Here is a 19,625-nt window from a genome sequence, read left to right as displayed (position 1 = left end):
TATTAGACAACTCAGAAATCTCATATAATTTATATATTATTGTTATTCCTGTTTATTCATATGTAAATGTGACTGTATGGTTAGGTTTCTCAAAGTAGTTCTGTGTTAATATTGGAAATTTATCTCTTAAAGTATTCTCCAGCAGTTACAGAAGGATCAAGCCCATGCTGTGACGCCAGATAAAAGCCAGTTCAGGTCACTAAATGATGCGGTCCAGAGACTCCTTTCGTATCATGTGTGTCAGGGATCCCTGCCAACTGAAGAGGATTTGAAGAAAGGTAAATAGGCCTTCTGCCGGAGATAGCTCATTCAATGCCTGAAGCCAATAGAATTTTTAAGGATGATTGAGAGTTTTAGAACGCAAATCAGAGTGCCTTCCTTTGAAAAATCCCAGCTCTGTCCCTGACTTAACTTCCTGGGAGCAGTAGGAAGAGAGTGATTAGTATCCATCTTAGTAAGAAATCTCTGGTATTCAGGAAGTGCCTCATCACAAGGCTGAGAGGTAGGAGTATCCTCACCAGAAATGTCACTTTTGTGGGCAAATTCCTGAGCAGTAAAACTAAAGCATGATTTAAAACATCTGTCTGAAGATTTTACTTCGTGGTCCTCTTGCAAACAACTTAGACTAACCCTGTCCTTGCTCTTGGTGACCCATATGCTTGGCTAGATGCTTAAAGAGAATTACCTGAGGGCCACAAAGCCAGTCAAGCAAATAATCGGCCCAGAAGTAGAACTGGGACTTTGTAGTTCAGCAGTACCAGCTTGGTGTCTGGCTGAAGATCATACGCTGGCTTCTCTGTCCCAGCTCAGTGCCCGCCTGCTCTGCTTGCTTCCCCATCCTCATGCTCAGTCCTGACACCATCAGCTGTTTAGGCTGCCTCCCACCCACTTCCTCTCCATCACGAGTGCTTCCAGAGCCCTGACTCCCTACTGCCTTATTCTCCTGTCCAGCTGTACCTGACCCTCATCCCTTCTGGCTCTGCTCCACAGTATCAGGGCAGTGGTCATGGTGACCTCTGCTCTCCCTAAGGCAGGCATAGTACAATGGAAAGAGCACTAGCTCTGGAGCAAGAGATCCTGGGTTCAAATTCTACCTCTGTTCTTACTACATGTGGGACTTTGGACAAACCATTCAATTTCTTTGGGTCTCAGTTTCCCCATATGTGAAATCTTGTGAATGAGGAGGGGGTGAGGACTAGGACCAGGACCAGGTAGGGAGAGGCTGACAGGGCGGTAAAAGAAGAGAGGGAGGAAAGAAAACAGGGAATGTGGCAAACAGGTGAAGAAGGAAACTTACAAAACTGTAACCCATCAGTGTAAGGTTCTGCATGGAAAGGAGGAAGGCAAGAAACAAGCACTGATTAAGTACCTGCATGTGCCGGGCACTGTGCAGAGTAAGCCGCTGGCACATTCTCATTTTATTCTCACAACCGCCCTGGGAGGTCAGTGCCATTATTATCCCCATTTTACAGTTGAAAAAACTGAGGTGAACAGAGGTGAAGTGACTTGTGGCAGGGTCACACAACTAACAAGTATCTAAACTTGGGTTTACATTTAGACTCACTCTGGGCCCAGCTGCCTCATGAAAGCATCCTCCCATTGAAGGGAGTGGCAGCACAGATCCTCTCATCAGCAGGTCATCCTCAGATCACTTATATTTGATGTTGGAATAAATTGCATGATTTTGAACCACATTTGTTGTTGAAAAGTATTGCCATTCAATAATATATAGATCTTCTTGATTGGATTCTATTTAAACTAATATTAAAACCCGATGATATTCTATGATGGAGTAACAGCTGAAAATAAAGAAAAGCAGCCCAGAAGTTTGGCCAGGGCAGGAGTGAAGCCAGCTTAGGGTAGATGACAAAAGTTTTCACAGATAAGCCTTGATAATGGATAAAATTATTATTTTCAAACCTTCCTAAAGCAAGGGAATGACCTTATGAAGTCCTTTCTAGCCTGAAGAATCACTGAAATAAGTATGCTGTCCTGTGACTGATCCATATGAGTGACCCCGGGCAAGCCAGTTACCTGCATCTGCAAAATGAGGGGATTGGGCTAGGTGACCTCTGTGGCAGAGAAGTCTGTTATCCTGTGAAGGATGGTGATGATAACCTTTCCTGTCTTCTCTTTCTTTTTAGTGGACAGTGAATTTGAATCTGTTGCCACTCAACTCCTCAAAAGGACCCAAGCTATGCTTAACAAATACAGATGTCTGCTTATAGAAGATGCCATGGTAAGACCTACAAACCATGTAGATTTGGTTTTCAGAAATACGTTTCACATCATGCAGCTGCTTTAGAGATGAAATCCCAAAGAGGCAATGTGCATTCAGAACATGGTTTTTCAACTTAGAAATTAAGAGATGACAGAGATTTGCTTTTTTCTTGTTTTATTGATGCCTTCTGTTTTTACATCACTATAATTTCCTGATATGACCCCTTCTTTCCTTTAAACATTCCTTTGGAACACAGAAAATCAGTTAATTAAAATTAGCTGACACAGAAGCTATATCTAACAGCTTTTGCAACATTTTGTACCCATAGTCTCCTGCCTCCCTTCCCAAAGGAGGGAGATGTTTCCTCACACAAATGAAATACTGGAGATTTTCTGAGAAAGACTGCAGGTACAGAATATAGTGCATTGGATAGAAGTTTTTAAGAAAGAATAGAAGAAACGTGGAAATGACCAGTGCCAAAATTAGCTCTTAAATATTAGTTAACTAGAAAAGAGAACAAAAGACTTGGGAAAAGATGGAAAGGCCAAACTCATTTTTAGAGTCCAAGAACTTGCTTTAAGCTATAAATTATTTTGTGAATGATGTAATATCTACAAAGATGCAGTCTTCTTATATTAATATTATTATCAGTGAAGTTCTTAAGCCAATGATGATAATATGGCTTTAGGAAAACCTCTCAGCTATACTAAATCAGCCATTTAAAGTTATGAGAGAATTTTTTTTTCAACTTGAATAGCTATCAGTGAAGCAAAACTGCCCAAGTTGAAAGAAGCATTTAAAAATTAGTAAGAAGCTTTATCAGTGTTCTTGAACTGTTCTCAGATGATTTTGGTTTAGACAAGTCATAAAATAATCAACTAAAGCAGAACAATTTATAAAATAACAACAGTATCGTAAAGACAACTTTGAAAGACTTAACAATTCCAATCAACGCAAAGGAACCAACCACACAGTTCCAGAGGCCTCATGATGAAGCTTGCTGCTTTCCTCCTGAGAGAGAGGTGATGAACTCAGAGTTCAGATTGTAGCATATTTTTTTAGTTAATGTGAAAATTTGTTTTGCTTGGCTATATGTATTTGTAACGGATTTTGTTGCTTTCTCAGTGGGTAGGGGAGGAGAATGAGGGAGGAAAGGGAATTTGGAAATGAAAATAAAATCGAATTAAAAAATAAACATAGCTTGCTCACCTCAAAACAAAACAAAAGAAATTTTCTGTTAAATAAGGACCACAATTCTACTTCTCTTTTGCTGAAGTCAATTAACATTCACTTCAGGGAATTTCTTAACAAATAAATTATCACAGAAGATGGAATAAAAAGACACAACAGGAAACTAGAACCTAAATCTTAATTTTTTATTCCTCCCTTTTGGATTTGAAGACCCAACTGACATGTTTTGAACTGATTTTTAAAAGTATCTAAAATTATTTTGCTCTTTGTTTTTCAGCGGATAAATCCTTCTGCTGAGATGGTGATGATTGACAGGATGTTTAATCAAGAAGAAAGAGCTTCTCTGTCCCGAGATAAACGCCTGGCCCTTGTAGATCCTGGTAAGCAATATCAGAACTCAAGTCATGAAACTTTTAACAGGAGTCTTTATATGAATTAGGTTGTGAAAGCTGAGTATAAAGATGAATAATATTGAAGAAAATACAAAAAAAATTCCCACCTTGGTCAGGTGCAGTGAAGGTTCTGTCTGTGTTATGTAAAACCTAAATTTAGTTTTTAAATTCTGTGTTTATTTATTCTGTGTTTAAATTCTTTGTGATTAAATTATTTCCTCATATAGGATTCCCAACTTCTTAGCCACCTCAAGTACTATATCATCTCAAAAACTAGTTAAGGAACTGTGCCAGGTAGAGCTTTCCTTTCATCCTTAATGTTTTATCATCATTTGCATAACTTTTTAGTCTGTCCTCTTGTGCTCTTTTAGATTGGGTTGAACTTTCTGTCTTAGACAAGGAAAAAAATAAAGGTGGAACAATCTTTCAGTTGTTTTACCTGTTTTACTTTATTCATTACTTTGAGGCATTCTACTTTTAGAAGTTTTTAGGAAGTTTTTCCTTAAGTTAAACCAAATTCTAATCTATAGTCCCTCTGTTACTTTGTAAATAGTTGTCAAGATCTCCTATGAAAAGAAATCATCTCCATGTACATAACATGGGAGTGGATCCCTACAAACTTAGCTAGAGAGATCCCTGGTCAGACAAATGGTCCATCACCAGGTGCTGGACAGAACACAGCCTTGAATAGAGCCTCGTGGCGTTCTCCCAGAGCCAGCACCCTGCTTCAGAGTTGACTCAAGCCCAAGTGGACCAATGATCTCCTTGATTTGGCTTTTTCCTTTAATGGTGCATATCATAGCTGCCTAGTTCTGTGCTCCTCTTGTCTGTGTCCTCCAAGAAGTTCCACCCAGGGGGTCCACAAAGTATGTCTAGTGAACCTCTTACCTTCTTTTATCAGGGCAAGGATATTGGTGGAGCAAGCATACTGTCGAGACACTCATCCCTGCTCTTGCTGTAGCCTGTCTTCTTTGATGGCATGCTTCATTCCTCTCCTCATTTGTAATTTCTTATTTGTGATGTGTTGCATCCTACTTACAGGCACTATGTCCTTGTTCTTTGTCCTTTGGATGATTTACAGTTATGTGCACTTCATAAATTTAGTCCATTGGTGACTCAAAAAAGTTTGATCTAACTATCCACTCAAGAGAAACCAAGTGGAGAAAGAATGCCTATTGTCTAGACTATATACTACATTGGATACTACAGTCTATAGTGTTTGTTCATCTTGGACAGAAACTGCAAATGGATCATGAGTACATTTGTCCTACAATTGAATAGGAAGAGGAGAGAGAGCCAGATTGCCTTTAGGAAATTGCAAAGTTTTTTTAAAGGATGCTAAACTTCTTCCTGAAACAAAAGCCTATTTTTTTTAATACTATTAACATTTTTCATTTTAAAAAATTAAAATTTAATAGTGTTAAAATGTTGATTTTAATAATACCAGCATCATCCTGGTTTTGTTATAGGATTGGAGTCATGGAATACTATCATCAGACTGATATCAGCCCATTAATCACCACTCTTTAGGCCTATAGGAATCAGTTAAGCCAATTCCAGAACCAGTTAACTGTTAATCTGATACATAACTCAGCATAAAAATAAATAAATAAAGGCCTTGCCATAATCTGACTATATCTATGAAATTCTTCTGACCTACCAGTTTAGTAGTCAATCAAAAGGAAAAAATGAATCTGTGTATCTCCAAACGTGAGAATGGCAAGATTTAGTCTTACTAAACTCATGCCAACTTTTAATGATCAACACTTTCCTCTCAAAGTACAGTACTCACAAATCACTTAATGGTTTGTTCTAAAATTCTGTCAGGAATTGAAGTCAAGATAACTATAATGCAACAGTTTATTACCCTTTTGAAAAATGGAATAACATTTTCCTGCAACATTTCTCCTTTCTCCATAGTTTTTCAAAGACGATTACCAGTGCACCTGTAACATAGTTCATCTATGCTTAATGACTTGAGCTTATTTAGAGCAAGTAGGTATTCTTACCATCTTCCACTGATCTTGAGTTTTGATTCCATATTAACAATTTTTGTTAATTCTTCCATTCTGAAGATTATTTTCCTTGGTTTGGACAACAGAAGCAAAGTCTTTTTCCTGTAATCAGATATCATCACCACATCCATCAGTATAGTCAGTCCTATTCCTTCTTGGATCTTCTTGTCTCCAACATAACTAAAAAGCATTGGTTTATTCTAGGCTTTAGCCTTCTTGATAACCTTACAAAATGATGACACTTTTATATTTGTCCTCAGTTATCTGCTCTTGCTCCCTTGTTCTAGTCATATCATTTTAAAATCTTAGTTCATTACCTGTGCAGCCATATTGATCTCTTTAGACAGATTCTTCTTCTTTCCCCATTGGAATCATTTGTATTGGCCATCACTAGACTCTCCTTCTTGAGTATCTTCCTCTTAAGCCATGTCATAAAGTGACCATGAGACAGGGGAAAGAGTACTGTCTGTAGAGTCAGAGGACCTGAGTTCACATCCTGTCTCTGACACTCATTCCTGTGTGACCTGGAGCAAGTCATTCCCTGAGCCACAGTTTCCTCTTTTCTTAAATGACAGCATTAGTCTAAATGACCTCTGATATCTTTCTGAGCACTGGATCTATGATTCTCCAAACACTTTGGAATCCACTCTTCCAAATTCTAGGTACACATCAGAATGGCTTGAAGGAACAGAGGTTCTTTCCTCTGCCATGAACTCTAAAGTGGTACAGTCACATCTTGCCAAGGTTTCCATCATGTTTAGTTTACCAACCAGTTCCTCTTTATTAAGTCAAGATTATTAATTCTGACAACAAACCTCCTGGTCACTTCCTCTGTCTTCTGTAAGATTAAATGTTTTAGCAAGGCAAGAATTTATCAGCTACTTTTCAGTTAGTGGAAACCAGTATCCAAGAAAAATGCGAAATGCCCCATCACAACTGTATCTTCCTTCCATGTTGTCTTTGTCATCATCCTGTCATTCGTTTGCTGTTTCTTCCTCTTTTGTGGGTGTTCTGAGGTACATGCCTACCCCTCATATCAATATCATTTCTGTTGCTCCCACCTTTATTCAAATTCTGTGCACTATATTTTCCAGGTCAAGTTGGTAGATTTCCATATAGAAATATGTATGCTTGATTTATAGTACATTCTCCACTGTTCCTTTTATTATATTCCCTTTGAATGAAAATGATCATTTTCATTGCTGTGTTTTAGTCGAGTCATGTACTAAGTCTCAGTGATACCAATGAGACTGTTTACCTCCTCATGTTAAGACTTATTTTATTAATCATATTCTGCATATTTGAAATTGAATTGACATGAACTTTATGATTCAGTCCAATAAACATTTAACAAGTACCTATTATGTGTCAGGCACTGTGCTAAGTACTGGGAATACAAAAAGAGGCAAAAGACAGTCTCTTCCCTCAAGGAGCTTCCTGTCTAGTTGGAGAGACAACATGCAAATATACATACATACGTATGTATGTATATGTATACATGTGTGAGTACATATATACACAGAGACACATATACTTACACACATTATATATATATATATATATATATATATATATATACACACACACAAAGTAAGCTATATACTGGAAAAATAGGAAATCATTAACAGAGGGAAAGTACTGGAATTAAGAGGAATCAGGGAAGGCTTTCTGTAGAAGGTAGAATTTTAGTTGTGACTTAAAGGAAGCCAAGGAGGTCAGCAGTTGGAGTGGAGAAAGTGAAGTGTCCCAGGTATGGAGAACAGCCAGATTGCCAAGAGCTGAGAGATGGAGTGTCTTGTTAATGGGGCAGCCAGGAGGCCAGTGTGACTGGATCAAAGAGTACATATTGGGGAGTAAGACGGGAGAGCTAGGAGGGGGCTAGGTTAGGAAGGGCTTTGAATACCAAACAGAACATTTTGTATTTGCTCCTGGAGGCACTGGAGTTTTCTGAGGAGGAAAGGGGTGTGTGTGACATGGTCTGACATATGCTTTAGGAAAATCACACTGGTGGCTGAATGGAAGATATATTGGAATGGGGAGAGACTGGAGGTAGGCAGACCCACCAGCAGGCTAGTATAATAATCCGGTTACAGGGTGATGACAGCCTACACCAGAATGGTGGCAGTGTCAGAAGAGAAAAGGGAGAGATGTTCAAGAAGATGCTGCAAAGGTGAAAGCAATAGGTCTTGGCAGCAGCTTAGATAAGGGAGGTGAGAGATAGTAAAGAGCCCAGAATGGCTTCTCGGTTGTGAATGTGAGGGACTAGAAGATGGTGTCACTCTCTACAGTAATAGGGAAGGTACGAGGGGTGAGGAAGGGCTTAGAGGGAAAGATGATGACATATTGAATTTAAGATGTTTACTGGACATTCAATTTGAGATGTCTGAGAGGCCATTGGAACTTTGAGACTGGAGGTCAGCAGAGAGTTTGGGGCAGAATATAAAGATGGTATTTAAATCCATGGTAGCTGATGAAATCACCAAATAGTTTAGAGGAAGAAGAGAAGAGGGCCCAGGACAGAGCCCCTGTGGGACAGCTACAGTTAGAGGGTATGAACTAGATGAGGATCCAGCAAAAGACACAGAGAAGGAGCGGTTAGATAGGGAGGGGGAGGAGCCAGAAGGGAATGGTGTCACGGAAACCTAGGGAGAAGAGAGCATTAAGGAGAGAGTGTTCAGCAGTGTCAGAGGCCAAAGAAAGGTCAAGGACAATGAAGATTAAGAAAAGGCCATTGGGACTGGCAACTACGGATCATCAGTCACTTTGGAGAGAAGGGTTTGAGGAGAATGACAAGGTGGGAATCAGGATTGTAAGGGGTTAAGCAGAGAAGGTGGAGGCACCTTTCCATGGTCCTCTTATTCTTTCTGCGTATTTTCTCCTGTGAAATACTGTGAATTTTCTCAGCGAGGCTTCTCTGTATAGATACTGTGTAGTGTCTAATTTAGCATATCATTATGATCAGTTTTCTCAATGTTCTATTTTCAGTTTAAAATCCTCTTCATATATGCTAAATTCCAAGCAAATATATATATATATATTTTCTCACTTTCTCTTCCCTCTCTCTGTTTGCCTGTCTGTCTCATCTCTGGCCAATAGCCCATAATTACTATTAAGCCATGGCTCAGAAATACAAGTCCTTTCAGATGAAAAGCCATATGACAAAAAGGAAAGAGTGATGAATTTTAGATTCAGGAGAGACCTGAGTTCAGATCCCACCTCAGATACTTAATAGCTCTGTGGCCATTGGCAAGTTAGTTAACCCACGATTAGTCACTGAAATATTCCCCTATCCATCTGATTATTTTTTCAGTTTATTGGTGCCTTTTGTTGTTTTTTTTTTCTCAACAAATATTTATTGAGTACCTATCACATGATAAAAATATTATACTTGTAATACTCTCAAAGTGTTTCTGAGCATTATTGAGCACACGTATGAAGGAGCACATCAAATAAAAGAGTTTATGGTTGGAAGACTGGTATCGAACCCCAGCTCTCCTAAGAGTAACATGTTCTCATTTCACCTCTGCATAATAAGAGGGTCAGACTAGATAATCTCTAAGGTCTTTTCCTGTTCTAAAACTCACTGGATCTTTGCAACAAACCTGTGAGATGGGTGAGGTGGCTGTTGTCACCCTCAAGGCACAGAAAAGAAAACCAGGGATTCCCTTTGTTTTCACCTCACAGTCTTTTCCAGATCTGCCCACTTTCCCTCCTCTCTTCCCCTTGTCCTTGCTACAAAGGAAAAACAAACAAACCATTTAAATCAAATTAAACACAACTGCTTCACTGCTGGCAGCATCGATGGCTTTGCACACTGATAGGCTCAGTTCCTAGCAAAAGGAACTAGGTACATTTGTTTATCTCTTCTCCAGGGCAAAGATTGGTTCTTGTCATAATCATACACTGTTCAGCTTTGTTTTATGTTCATTTACATTGTGGTAGTCATTGTGTATATTTTTAGTTCACTCTGCATCAATTTGTATGTCCCCCCATGTTTTTTTGAATTCCTCATATTTGTCATATTTTGTGGCATAATATTCTATTACGTTCACATGTTTGAAATTTGTTTAGCTTTTCCCCATTGATGGGCACCCACTTTGTTTCTAGTTCTTTGCTACCACAAAAAGTGCAGCTATGATTATTTTCATAATATGTGAGATCTGTCTTTCTGTCTTTGACCTTCTTGGGGCATATACCCAGTCTGGAGCTCTTTGGATCACAGAGTATGAAGAACTTGGTAATTTTTTGCCTAATTCCAGTGTCTTGTTGAAGCAGAGAACTGTCTGCTCTCCATGGTCTTGCTTACAGTTCTCACTGCTCCCCCTGCTCCCTGGTATCCTCCTACCCACCCACCTTCTTCCGAGAGAAGGCTTTTTGTCACCCACTTAGTCCCATTCAGGAGGTGGCAGATTCTTGCCAGCACCCCGAGGCCACCTGCAAAAAGGCCATCTGAAGAATCTAAACTTGTAGCAGTAACTTCTGCCACCCTTTTGTCTCTTTTCCAGCTTTTCTTTGTTCCTCAGACATTGGCTTCTTGCCTTCTGTGTCTTCACTGTGCTCCTTTCCCCAACTTCAGTCTGCCTGAGCCTTTTTGTCTCTTTATCCTATTACACTAGCACTCTGCATAAGAAGTTGCATGTTTACTATTTTTTATAGAGAAGGATGCATTGTATTTTCCCCAGAGCTCCTTCTTTGGACCTCAGGGTGAGCAGCATGATATTGTGAAAAGAATGTTGGACTTGGAGTCCAAGGATCAGCTTTGAGACCAAGGTTGCCACCTCCTGGCTATGTGATCTCTTCAAAGGCATTTAATCTCTTTCAGCCTCAACTTCCTCATCTGTAAAATGGACATAATAATATTTGTATTAAACTGTTCCATAGATCCGTGTTAGTTGTTGTTATTAAGGGTGTATCCCTTAATTGTTCTGGCAATCCAAGATTTAGGTAGTGTGACCTAGAGGCCTAATGTGCAGAAGATGATTAGGCTCCTCTCACATATCCTGGCTCCATGACTCTGGACAGTCACAACCTCTCAGGGTCTCCAGCACGTCTCTAAGACTCTAATGGAGTAGAGGGAATTTTTTTACCAAGAGTTCCATATACCAGTGAGTCAATGAATGAATGAGCATTTATTAGGCACCTACTATGTATGTATAGCAGGACTGGACTTGGGTTTACATGCTCCCTCCAGTACTTAGTAGTTGTGTGACCCTGGACAAGTCCCTTAACCTCTCTGTACTTCAGTTCCCTCCTTTGTAAAATGAGGGGATTGGCCCCAGTGGCTTCTAAAGTCCCCTTCAGGGGTGGCTAGGTGGCACATTGAATAGAGCACCGACCCTGGAGTCAGGAGGACCTGAGTTTAAATGGGGCCTCAGACACTTGACACACTTATAGCCATGTGACTTTGGGCAAGTCACTTAACCCCAATTATCCTCCAAAAAGCAAAAAAAAAAGTCCCCTTCAGCTCCAAATCCTAGCTGTGAACTGCTATGCATATAAATAAATAAAGCAAAATCATCCTCCTTAAATAACTCCTTGGGAGTTATATTCCAGGGATGGAGCTGCCAGTTGGATGAGAAGGTTTGGTGGTCCTTAGGGAGCCACAGCGGGGCAGAGAGCGATGACAGGTAATGAAGTCATGGGTCCAGACAGAAAATAATGCATGCATCCACTCAGGTTTTTTTTAAATAGATCTTATCATGTATCCTTTTCAGCCTTCTCATTTTCTAATGGAAGAATTAACTTTCCTTTCTAAGTTCTCAGTGTAACGCTCCTGCAGGCCTCCTGATCTTTCAGTTCAAGTCCAGCTCAGCCATCCTGTGGACTGTTTTCAGCCTTGCTTGATAGAGTTGCTTCTGCTCCATGCCTGCCATCCTATTCTCCTGCCTTTCCCAAGATGAAAGCATTTTTTGTGACCTTGCTGATTTTTTTTACTCTCAACAAAGCATGACTAGATTTGCTATTATATGTGTGCAGATTTTTTGAAGCTCCATTACTTTTTTTTTCCAGAAAAATGTGGATATTCTTCATGACCTAATTAAAAGTGCTTATACCTTGTAAGGGGAAAAACATCCCAGGCCTGATGCCTATTGTCTAACACGTTTTCAAACTTTTTCCCAAAAAAGGGGGGAGGGGAAAGACAAAAAAAGGAAAACAAAAAACAGCTGAGAGACCAGGTTTGGGGAGGGCTTTTGCCCAACTTATTGACCTGTATATCTTCCAAGCTTCCAAACTGGTGCCTACCAAAACCTGCTGATTGGTTTTCCAGTCTAGACATCAAACTTGTAGATAATCCCAGCATGCTGACAAGACCCTCTCAAAGGATGGGGAGTAATATGATTGGTAGAGTCTAATATGTGTTCACCCTATTCATCTTACCCACCCAGCTTCTATTCATGTGGCTCCTCCTGTCTTGTCCATTCACTAAATGTCTTTCATACACAAAAGCTGTAGACTCAGGTATGTTTTTTCCTACTTCCAGATGGTTATCAGGCCGATTTCTGTTGTTCCTCCAAACAACTAGATAAAGCTACAGAAGAGACCCAGTTTGGCAGGAGTGACCAGCATGGCAGCAAAGCATCAAGCTCTCTGAACCTGGCAGTGACCGCCAAGGTCCAAAGCAGAGACCGAGCCAAACTAGGCGTGGCAGAACCAGCAAATCATGACCAGCCTCATACAGTGCCTAACCACATTATGGTCTCCCCAGGAGGAAATATTTCTAAAAAAACAGAATGCCTTGGCAAAGCCCTGAAATTTGACAAGGCAGGTACAGTCCCATTTGGGGGCACAACTGAAGAGAAGGTAGTCAGGAGAGACTCCACCAGGGGGAGTGAGTGCTCTCCAGGCTCTGAGGGCCCCCTGAAAACCTCATCCAGACTAGATCATGGTACGGACAGCCAGCGATCAAGTAATACTATTGAACCTCACTCAGAGGGAACGTGTAACAATTCCCTTCGAGACAAAACTTTGAGGAATTCTCCAAAGAATGAGGTTCTACACACAGACATCATGAAAGGGTCGGGTGAGCCCCAACCAGATCTCCAACTCAGTAAGAGTTTAGAAACGACATTCAAAAATATCTTGGAACTCAAAAAACCTGGGAGGCACCTCCAAACTGATATGGCCGGCAGTGGTTCCATCGAGTTAGATTTCCCCAACTTTTCCCCAATGGCATTGCCAGAAAACTGCCTGGAAAGGTTCATGCCGGACCCCAGTGAAGGTGGTGTAGAAACTGACTCCATTTTAGAAGCAGCTGTAAATAGTATCCTCGAGTGTTAATAGAAGCAGTCCCCTGGGCAAGTTAATGTTCTCTCCTAGCAAGAACGAATGGAAAGCATCCCCTAACTCCAGCCAGCCTGATCTTTCATCACAGGTCACCCTTTTAAATTCAATCCTTTCTGTGTTTGAAAGCAATACTCGTTGTGGTTACAGGGAGATACCCAGTAAAGCTCATCCTTGTTAGAAAGCAGTCTCATAGGCCCTACACATCTCAAGTGTTCGGATAGTGCTTATGGTCGTTTTTTTTTGTTTTGTTTTGTTTTGTTAAAAAAAAAAAAACAACACTGTAACTCAATGAGATCACAGTCCACTAGGCCCCAAGTAAAATGCTGACAATCACACATCATATGAAAAAATACTTATTAAAAAAAAAAATCAAACAAGACCAATAGAAGCTGCTTTTGTTTTTAGTCCCATCCATATCCCTGTTTGAGAGCTTTGTTATTTGCAGGGAGGGAAAGAGCAACCCTATGGCCTCACTCCTAGAGGCCCTCTTGAAGCAGCAACAGATCTCTGGCTGAGAATCCCCATGCTTTGGCCTGGGAAGCCTGCACAGGAGCAGTAGGGCATTGCAGGGCTCCCTCCATCATCATCCAAGAGCCTTTGTAGGGCACCTGGAACAAAACTTCCTGTTTTATGGTATGTCTGCATCTGGTGAATTTCATCTAAGTTATGCTCTGTCCTTAGTCACAATAGCGTGACTTGAATGAATAATGTGAGGTTAGTCTCTAAGTGGCAAAGTGTACAGGGGAGGGAGGCCATGATGGAGCCATGATTATTATATATGTGTATATATTTAAATGCATATATATGTTAACTATTGAAAAAAAAGTTTTGCATTTTATAATTGGATATAGTCAACCTGAATCTTTATGATGTGGTGTGTTTTTGTTTGTTTGGATTTCTTTGATTTTATTTTTAAAACCAACCCCATCCAAGTGTCAAAATGCACTTTCGTTTGAAAACAGTGTTATAATTTTTTAATTTATACTTTTAAGGGGACTTTAGCTTTGTTTATAATTGTTGCTGTCAAAAATATTAGTTGCCCCAAGTAGCAGTTACAATTACCAAAATACATATAGACCAAAGTGAACCAGCTCAATCTACTATTGAAAGAAAGATCTGAAAAATAGGTAATTCCCAGTTTAGAGCCAAAGGATGCCCCTTTGATGGTTTGTACTTGGCCAGTGTTTGTATTGATGATGATAGACTCTTATTGATTTATTTATTTTTTTTCCTTCCAGCTCATTTTATTTTCTTTCCCCAGAGCATGCTACTTTTGTTACTTTTGTCCTTAATGCTGTTGTATCTATCAGTTTTTCAACTGTTGCTGAAACAGCTGTATGAAAAAAAATATTCTCATATATATATATAATATACACACATACATGCATATATGTATATATGCTTGTTCAAAACCAGAGACCTTTTATGATGACAGCAGTGTGCTCTCCCTCTTCTCTTTTTCTCTCTTTCCCTCTCATTGCCTGTTGTTTTCTCTCTTTACATGTGCATCCTCTAGCCTTCACTTTATCATTTGTTGCCAAGATCCCAGACCTGCTTCTGATTCTCACTGGGGCAGAGGCAGCCCATTATTCTCATGCTGGGTGTTTATCATTCAGAGTGGCCTGAAAGAGAAAGTAAGGCCTCTGACCATTTTAAAAGCGCAGTAACCTATACTTAATGGGGAAGGGAGTAACTGCTGCTCTTCTCTTACCTTCTCCCCTCCTCTATTTTAACTAACCTGTGATAAAGGTAGTCCTCATAGACTCAATGGGCCATTCCTCCCTGAAACCTCCTACTTCTTCCCCCTCGCTATATAACTAGAAATTGGAAGATCTAGGCTGTTTAGGGATTGCCATTTTTTACTAATTTGTGCCAATATCCAGGATGTGAATTGTCACGCTCAACATTCCCCAGACCTCACCAATGTAACATATTAGAAAGACTGAGTTGGTATATTGCCAGTTTGAAATTTCTGTTTGGGCACCATTATCTTAAGACCCCTGTCTCACTTCAACCCACTCCAACTTCTCTTAGGAACCAGGCTGCCTTAATTTCCAGCAGGACTTTTAATAATGAGCTGGAGCACCAGACTCCACTCTTTACTGTAGGGCTACATACATAGCAGCTGGTAGGCTAGCCAAAAATTACATTAGTTCCTATGAATCCGTAGCATTCTTAAGAAAGAAGATGGACTCCATGCCCATGAACCATCTTTCCTTCATCTCCTAATCACAGCCCCCATGCCACCCTGAACCCAGCTGCTCCTTATTTTGTCTTTTATAGGGTTTAAGAGCCCTAATATTTGTCTAGCAGATGGAGAGCTTAATTTACCAAAATGAAACTTGTAAATTTTTGTGTCCTATATGTAAGTTTACTTTTTATGGACGAAGAATTCTTGATAATGACGAAGATTAAAAAGTGTATTTTACTCTTGTCGGATTAGGTTACACACAGACACATACACACACAAACATGTATGTGTGCGCATACACACACACATACACAGAGTGTCAGCCCTCATGTGTTGAACACCTTCTGGAACAGGTTAATTGAAACCAGCCTTGGATGGCTAATATTGTTCAGGTTCATTAATCTAACCTAAGTTTTAGGACTACTTGTATTCCGTAACAAAAATCATTTTCTTTTTGTTGTTGTTGTTGTGGAAAATGTGAATTTGTTATTAAGCATTTGATTTTCCGTGTCCCTTAAGTACTGCCTAAAGTTAAAGCAAATTTTGAACTGGCAATTACGAGAAAAAAAAATATTTTAACTCTGAAGAATTTAGTACAATTTGTTAGATTAGGGAGGCCTTACAGACTGACTTGACTTCAAGAGGATGTGTCACTTATTGTCAGTGTGGTATGGACTTTATTTGCTTAAATACCTTCATTTGTATAGTATGTCTCACTTGAAATTGCTTTGTATACATTTTGTAAAAATATTTATAAAATGTTTTGTAAAAAAAAAAGTATAACAAATTGCAGTTTATTTTGTTATGTTGGATAAATACTGTTAAAAGAAACCAGTCAGTAACTATATTGTTAATCCATGGTTAGGAAATGTTTAGTTGAAGATTACAGAAATGAACCAACCATTGCAATACAGCCAAAGATTTGGGAAAATGTGCAACTGTGATTGTCTTGATTTTATAAATGAGAATGGCTACATTTCCCCTTCAGCCTGCTTCTCTCCCATTCACACTCCCTCAAAAAGTGTTATTGGGAGTGGGAGCTCTGTTTTACTACATTATTATCACTGGCAAGTGAGAGGACAAAGTTTTATAGGTAAACTTTACCGAACAAATAGGAAGAAAGCCTGGTTACTCAGTGAGAAAGACTAGCTGTAATCATCTCAGACCCTCATCTCTGCACACAATTTTGTCCTCAGAAGGCAGACTTCTGTTATTAAGTGTAGCTGACACATGAAGGTTTATAAAGTATTTTCTTCCCAATAAGTCTGTGAAGGAAGGCAGTGCAAAAGAAAGGATCATCATTATCTGAGATAACTAAGAAAATCGAGGCCCAGCAAAGTTTAATGCTTATCCTGAGCAATCTGACAGTGATGGAGTCACATCTCCTGACTGTCGAAGTTAAGTGTTCTTTATAACATGCCATACTTCAAGAGAGGAAATAACTGAAGCAGGGATAACTAAGGAAGAAAGAGAACTGTCATACAGAAACAAAACAGTGTTCAAGGGAACATCAGGAAATTCTCCCCCATCATTAAACTGGTTTTGTTCAGTTCAACAGTTCAGCAAATATTATGTGTCTACTATATGTCCCAAGTTGTCCCAAGAATGAGGAGAAAGGTAAAGGAAAACAGAGTAGGATTCTCCTTTGGGGTTATTAATTGACAAAAGTAAGATGATGGTCCAATTTATTTTATTCTAGATATGTTTAGTTGAAATGTACTGAGAAATGCTTGTCATTGGATGTAAAATCAGCCTGTGTCACTCTGCACAACCATTGACCCTTCCCTCGTCCCCCAAGCAAGCTAGGTAACCTTATAATAACTATGATGCCCACCATAGCTTACATTTATGGGGACAGTATACTGTTCTGTGTGGCTGATTTTTTCCTAGAAATTCAGAAATTAAAAGTTGAATAATGTTCTTTCTGATTTAATTTATTCCCATATACCCCCTACACACACACTTAACATAACATTTAGAAATTAAGGCTTTGCAGAAAACTATCAGTATACAATATACAGGAATTTGTTCCAGACCCCTTGCTAGAGAAATTTATTTTTCTTAATAGATTTTTAATGGTTTTTTTAAATTGATTCTGCTAAAGTAATTGTAACATGGAGAGGACCTTCACTAATCTCTGTTGGAAGGGCCTGACCACAGGCCGTTTGCTCTGACTGAGTAATCTATAACTGTCCCTTTCTATTTGAAACATTTTGTTTAGTCATTTTCAGTGATGTCCAACTCTTCATGACTCCATTTGGGATGCTGGAATGGCTTGCCATTTTCTTCTCCAGTTCATTTTACAGATGAGGAAACTGAGGTGAACTAGGTTAAGTGACTTGCCCAGGGTCATACAGCTAGTGTGACATAGCTGAGGTCAGATTTGACATTTCCAACTCCAGGACCTGGCACTATATCCCCTATGCCACCTAGCTGCCCTTTTGAAATATAAATAGACACAGTCAGTGAAGCAGCTATCATGTGTGTTAATCTATGGATGAAGTTACCTTGTCTACACAGCTCTGAGAGAAGAGTAAATCTCATGCTCAGGAAAAGAGCCAAATCTTGATTTCTGAGCCTTTATCTAGAAGTATAAGTTTGCCTAAGGTTTGTCATCACTAAAAGCATGTGTGTGTGTGTGTGTGTGTGATATTTCCAAAAAAGTAGGGGACCAACTTGGCCCAAATTTGGGGTTTTTAACTTTTAACTTGTGCTTTTAACTTTTGGACAGAGATTTTTTTTGGTCCCTGTTTTTTAAATGCTGCAGGATCAAAGGACAGAAAGCTAAAATCTAATAATGTGGAACTAGTCAGTGGTCACCCCATGTAGTGAAGGCAGTAAAAGGGAATGAGATCTAGATTGGGAGTCAGAAGGCCCATGGTCAAATCTGGAGCTTCCACTCCTGGTGTGATTTGGGAGAAGTCACTTAGTTTCACCCCTGGGGATGAGTTTCCTCATCTGTGAAACTATCAATCTGAGCTGTATATCTTAGAATGTTGTGAATGACTAGGGGAGGAGGAGGAAGAGGAGAAAATGACTTCAGAAAGGTCTCAGACTGGATCAGGAAGATGGATCCAGTCCAAGTCGTGCCTTCTGCCAGAACTTCCTCACACTGCCACACTTTAGTGTCTTTAGCCTGGCCTTGTTCCCACCCAGAAATGTGATCTTTTTGGTGATAACAGGATCACTTAAATATTCATTTGCAGATGGAGGGCACTTGGGAAACTGGATCACAGGAGAGAAGAAAATGGACCATGGCGGAATCTTCCTGGACAGCCACCCCGGAGTGAGCTGCTCCCCTATGTCCCCACAGCAGGGCCCTTGACACCATTCCAAAAAAGAATCTCTGGAATTATGTAAGTCACTGGGTATATATAATTCAATTTGCACAAATATTTCAGGAACCCATCAATTGCATAAAGCAACCTATACCTTGTGATATAAATGATATGCTCTCAAATTTCTCTCATTAGGAGGTCTTAACCTTCTTAATAGTTACCTTTGGTACAACAAAATCTGAAAAAGAGAGAGGGGCCCTAGCAGCAAGATCCTAGGTGTTCAGGAAGCAGGGTGACCAGGGTGACCAGGGGAGAAAGGGCCTGGACTAGGGCTCTGGAGTCCTAAATTCTAGGGTAACTTCTGCCACTGCCTGGCTCTTGTCACTTAACCTTATTAAGCCTGTTCTCCACCTGTAAAATGGAAAAAAAAAGTGTAAATGGGCAGATGTTCTCCATCCCTCGGGGTTTTTATAAAGTGAGATTCTAGATGTGAAAGAGGTATAAAAAAAAGTGGTGGATCAGGTTACCCCTGGAATAATTCAGAGCAAGCAGTTTGGTTTTTTCTCAGGCCTCTCTGTACTGTTCCACACAAGCCTACTTCCCAGCTCCCATTCCAGCCTTCTCGTGTCTATGTGGATCATAAATTTAGAGCCAGAAGGGGTCTTAGGAATCATCCAGAACAATCTCCCCATTTTACAATGAGCCAGGCCCAAGGATACACAGGAAATGATAGAGCTGTCATTCAAACCCAGGTCTTCTGAGTCTGAGGCTACTGCCTCTCATCAGCTCTCTTTCCTTCTCCCTCCCCCTCATCTCTTTCTCAACCCCTCTCCTTCTTTTCTTCTTCCTTTCCCTCGCTCCCTCCCTTTCTCTCTCTCTCCCCCCTCCCTCATCTCTGTTCCTTTCCCTCTCTTCCTCCACGTCCTTCTTTTCCTCTGCCTTCTTCCCTCTCCCTTTCCCTCCCTCCCTCTTTCTCTCCCTCCCTCCCTCTCTCTCTCCCTCCCTGCTTCTCTCTTCCTCCCCCCCTTCTTTTCCTCTGCCTTCTTCCCTCTC

General features: G+C 40.1%; 1 protein-coding gene across 3 annotated transcripts in view; it reads left to right on the top strand.

Annotated features, from left to right (window-relative positions):
- The window catches only part of BICRAL (BICRA like chromatin remodeling complex associated protein), a 110,262-nt gene extending 94,037 nt beyond the window's left edge, over positions 1-16,225 (top strand). For all 3 annotated transcript variants that reach the window (XM_069065939.1, XM_069065940.1, XM_069065938.1), the window contains 4 exons: positions 133-278; positions 2,145-2,239; positions 3,690-3,792; positions 12,301-16,225. In XM_069065939.1, coding sequence (XP_068922040.1) covers positions 133-278; positions 2,145-2,239; positions 3,690-3,792; positions 12,301-13,097 — 1,141 coding nt within the window. In that variant the 3' untranslated portion in view covers positions 13,098-16,225. The remainder of the gene's footprint in view (positions 1-132; positions 279-2,144; positions 2,240-3,689; positions 3,793-12,300) is intronic.
- The last annotated feature ends 3,400 nt before the right edge of the window (positions 16,226-19,625 follow it).

The sequence above is a fragment of the Petaurus breviceps genome, unplaced genomic scaffold (assembly GCF_028583685.1).
Source record: "Petaurus breviceps papuanus isolate PSGF00001 unplaced genomic scaffold, PetGlider_PUasm1.0 90701, whole genome shotgun sequence".
Lineage (NCBI taxonomy): Eukaryota > Metazoa > Chordata > Mammalia > Diprotodontia > Petauridae > Petaurus > Petaurus breviceps.
Note: the sequence above shows the minus strand (reverse complement) of the source record. Positions and strands in the feature narration are given on the sequence as shown.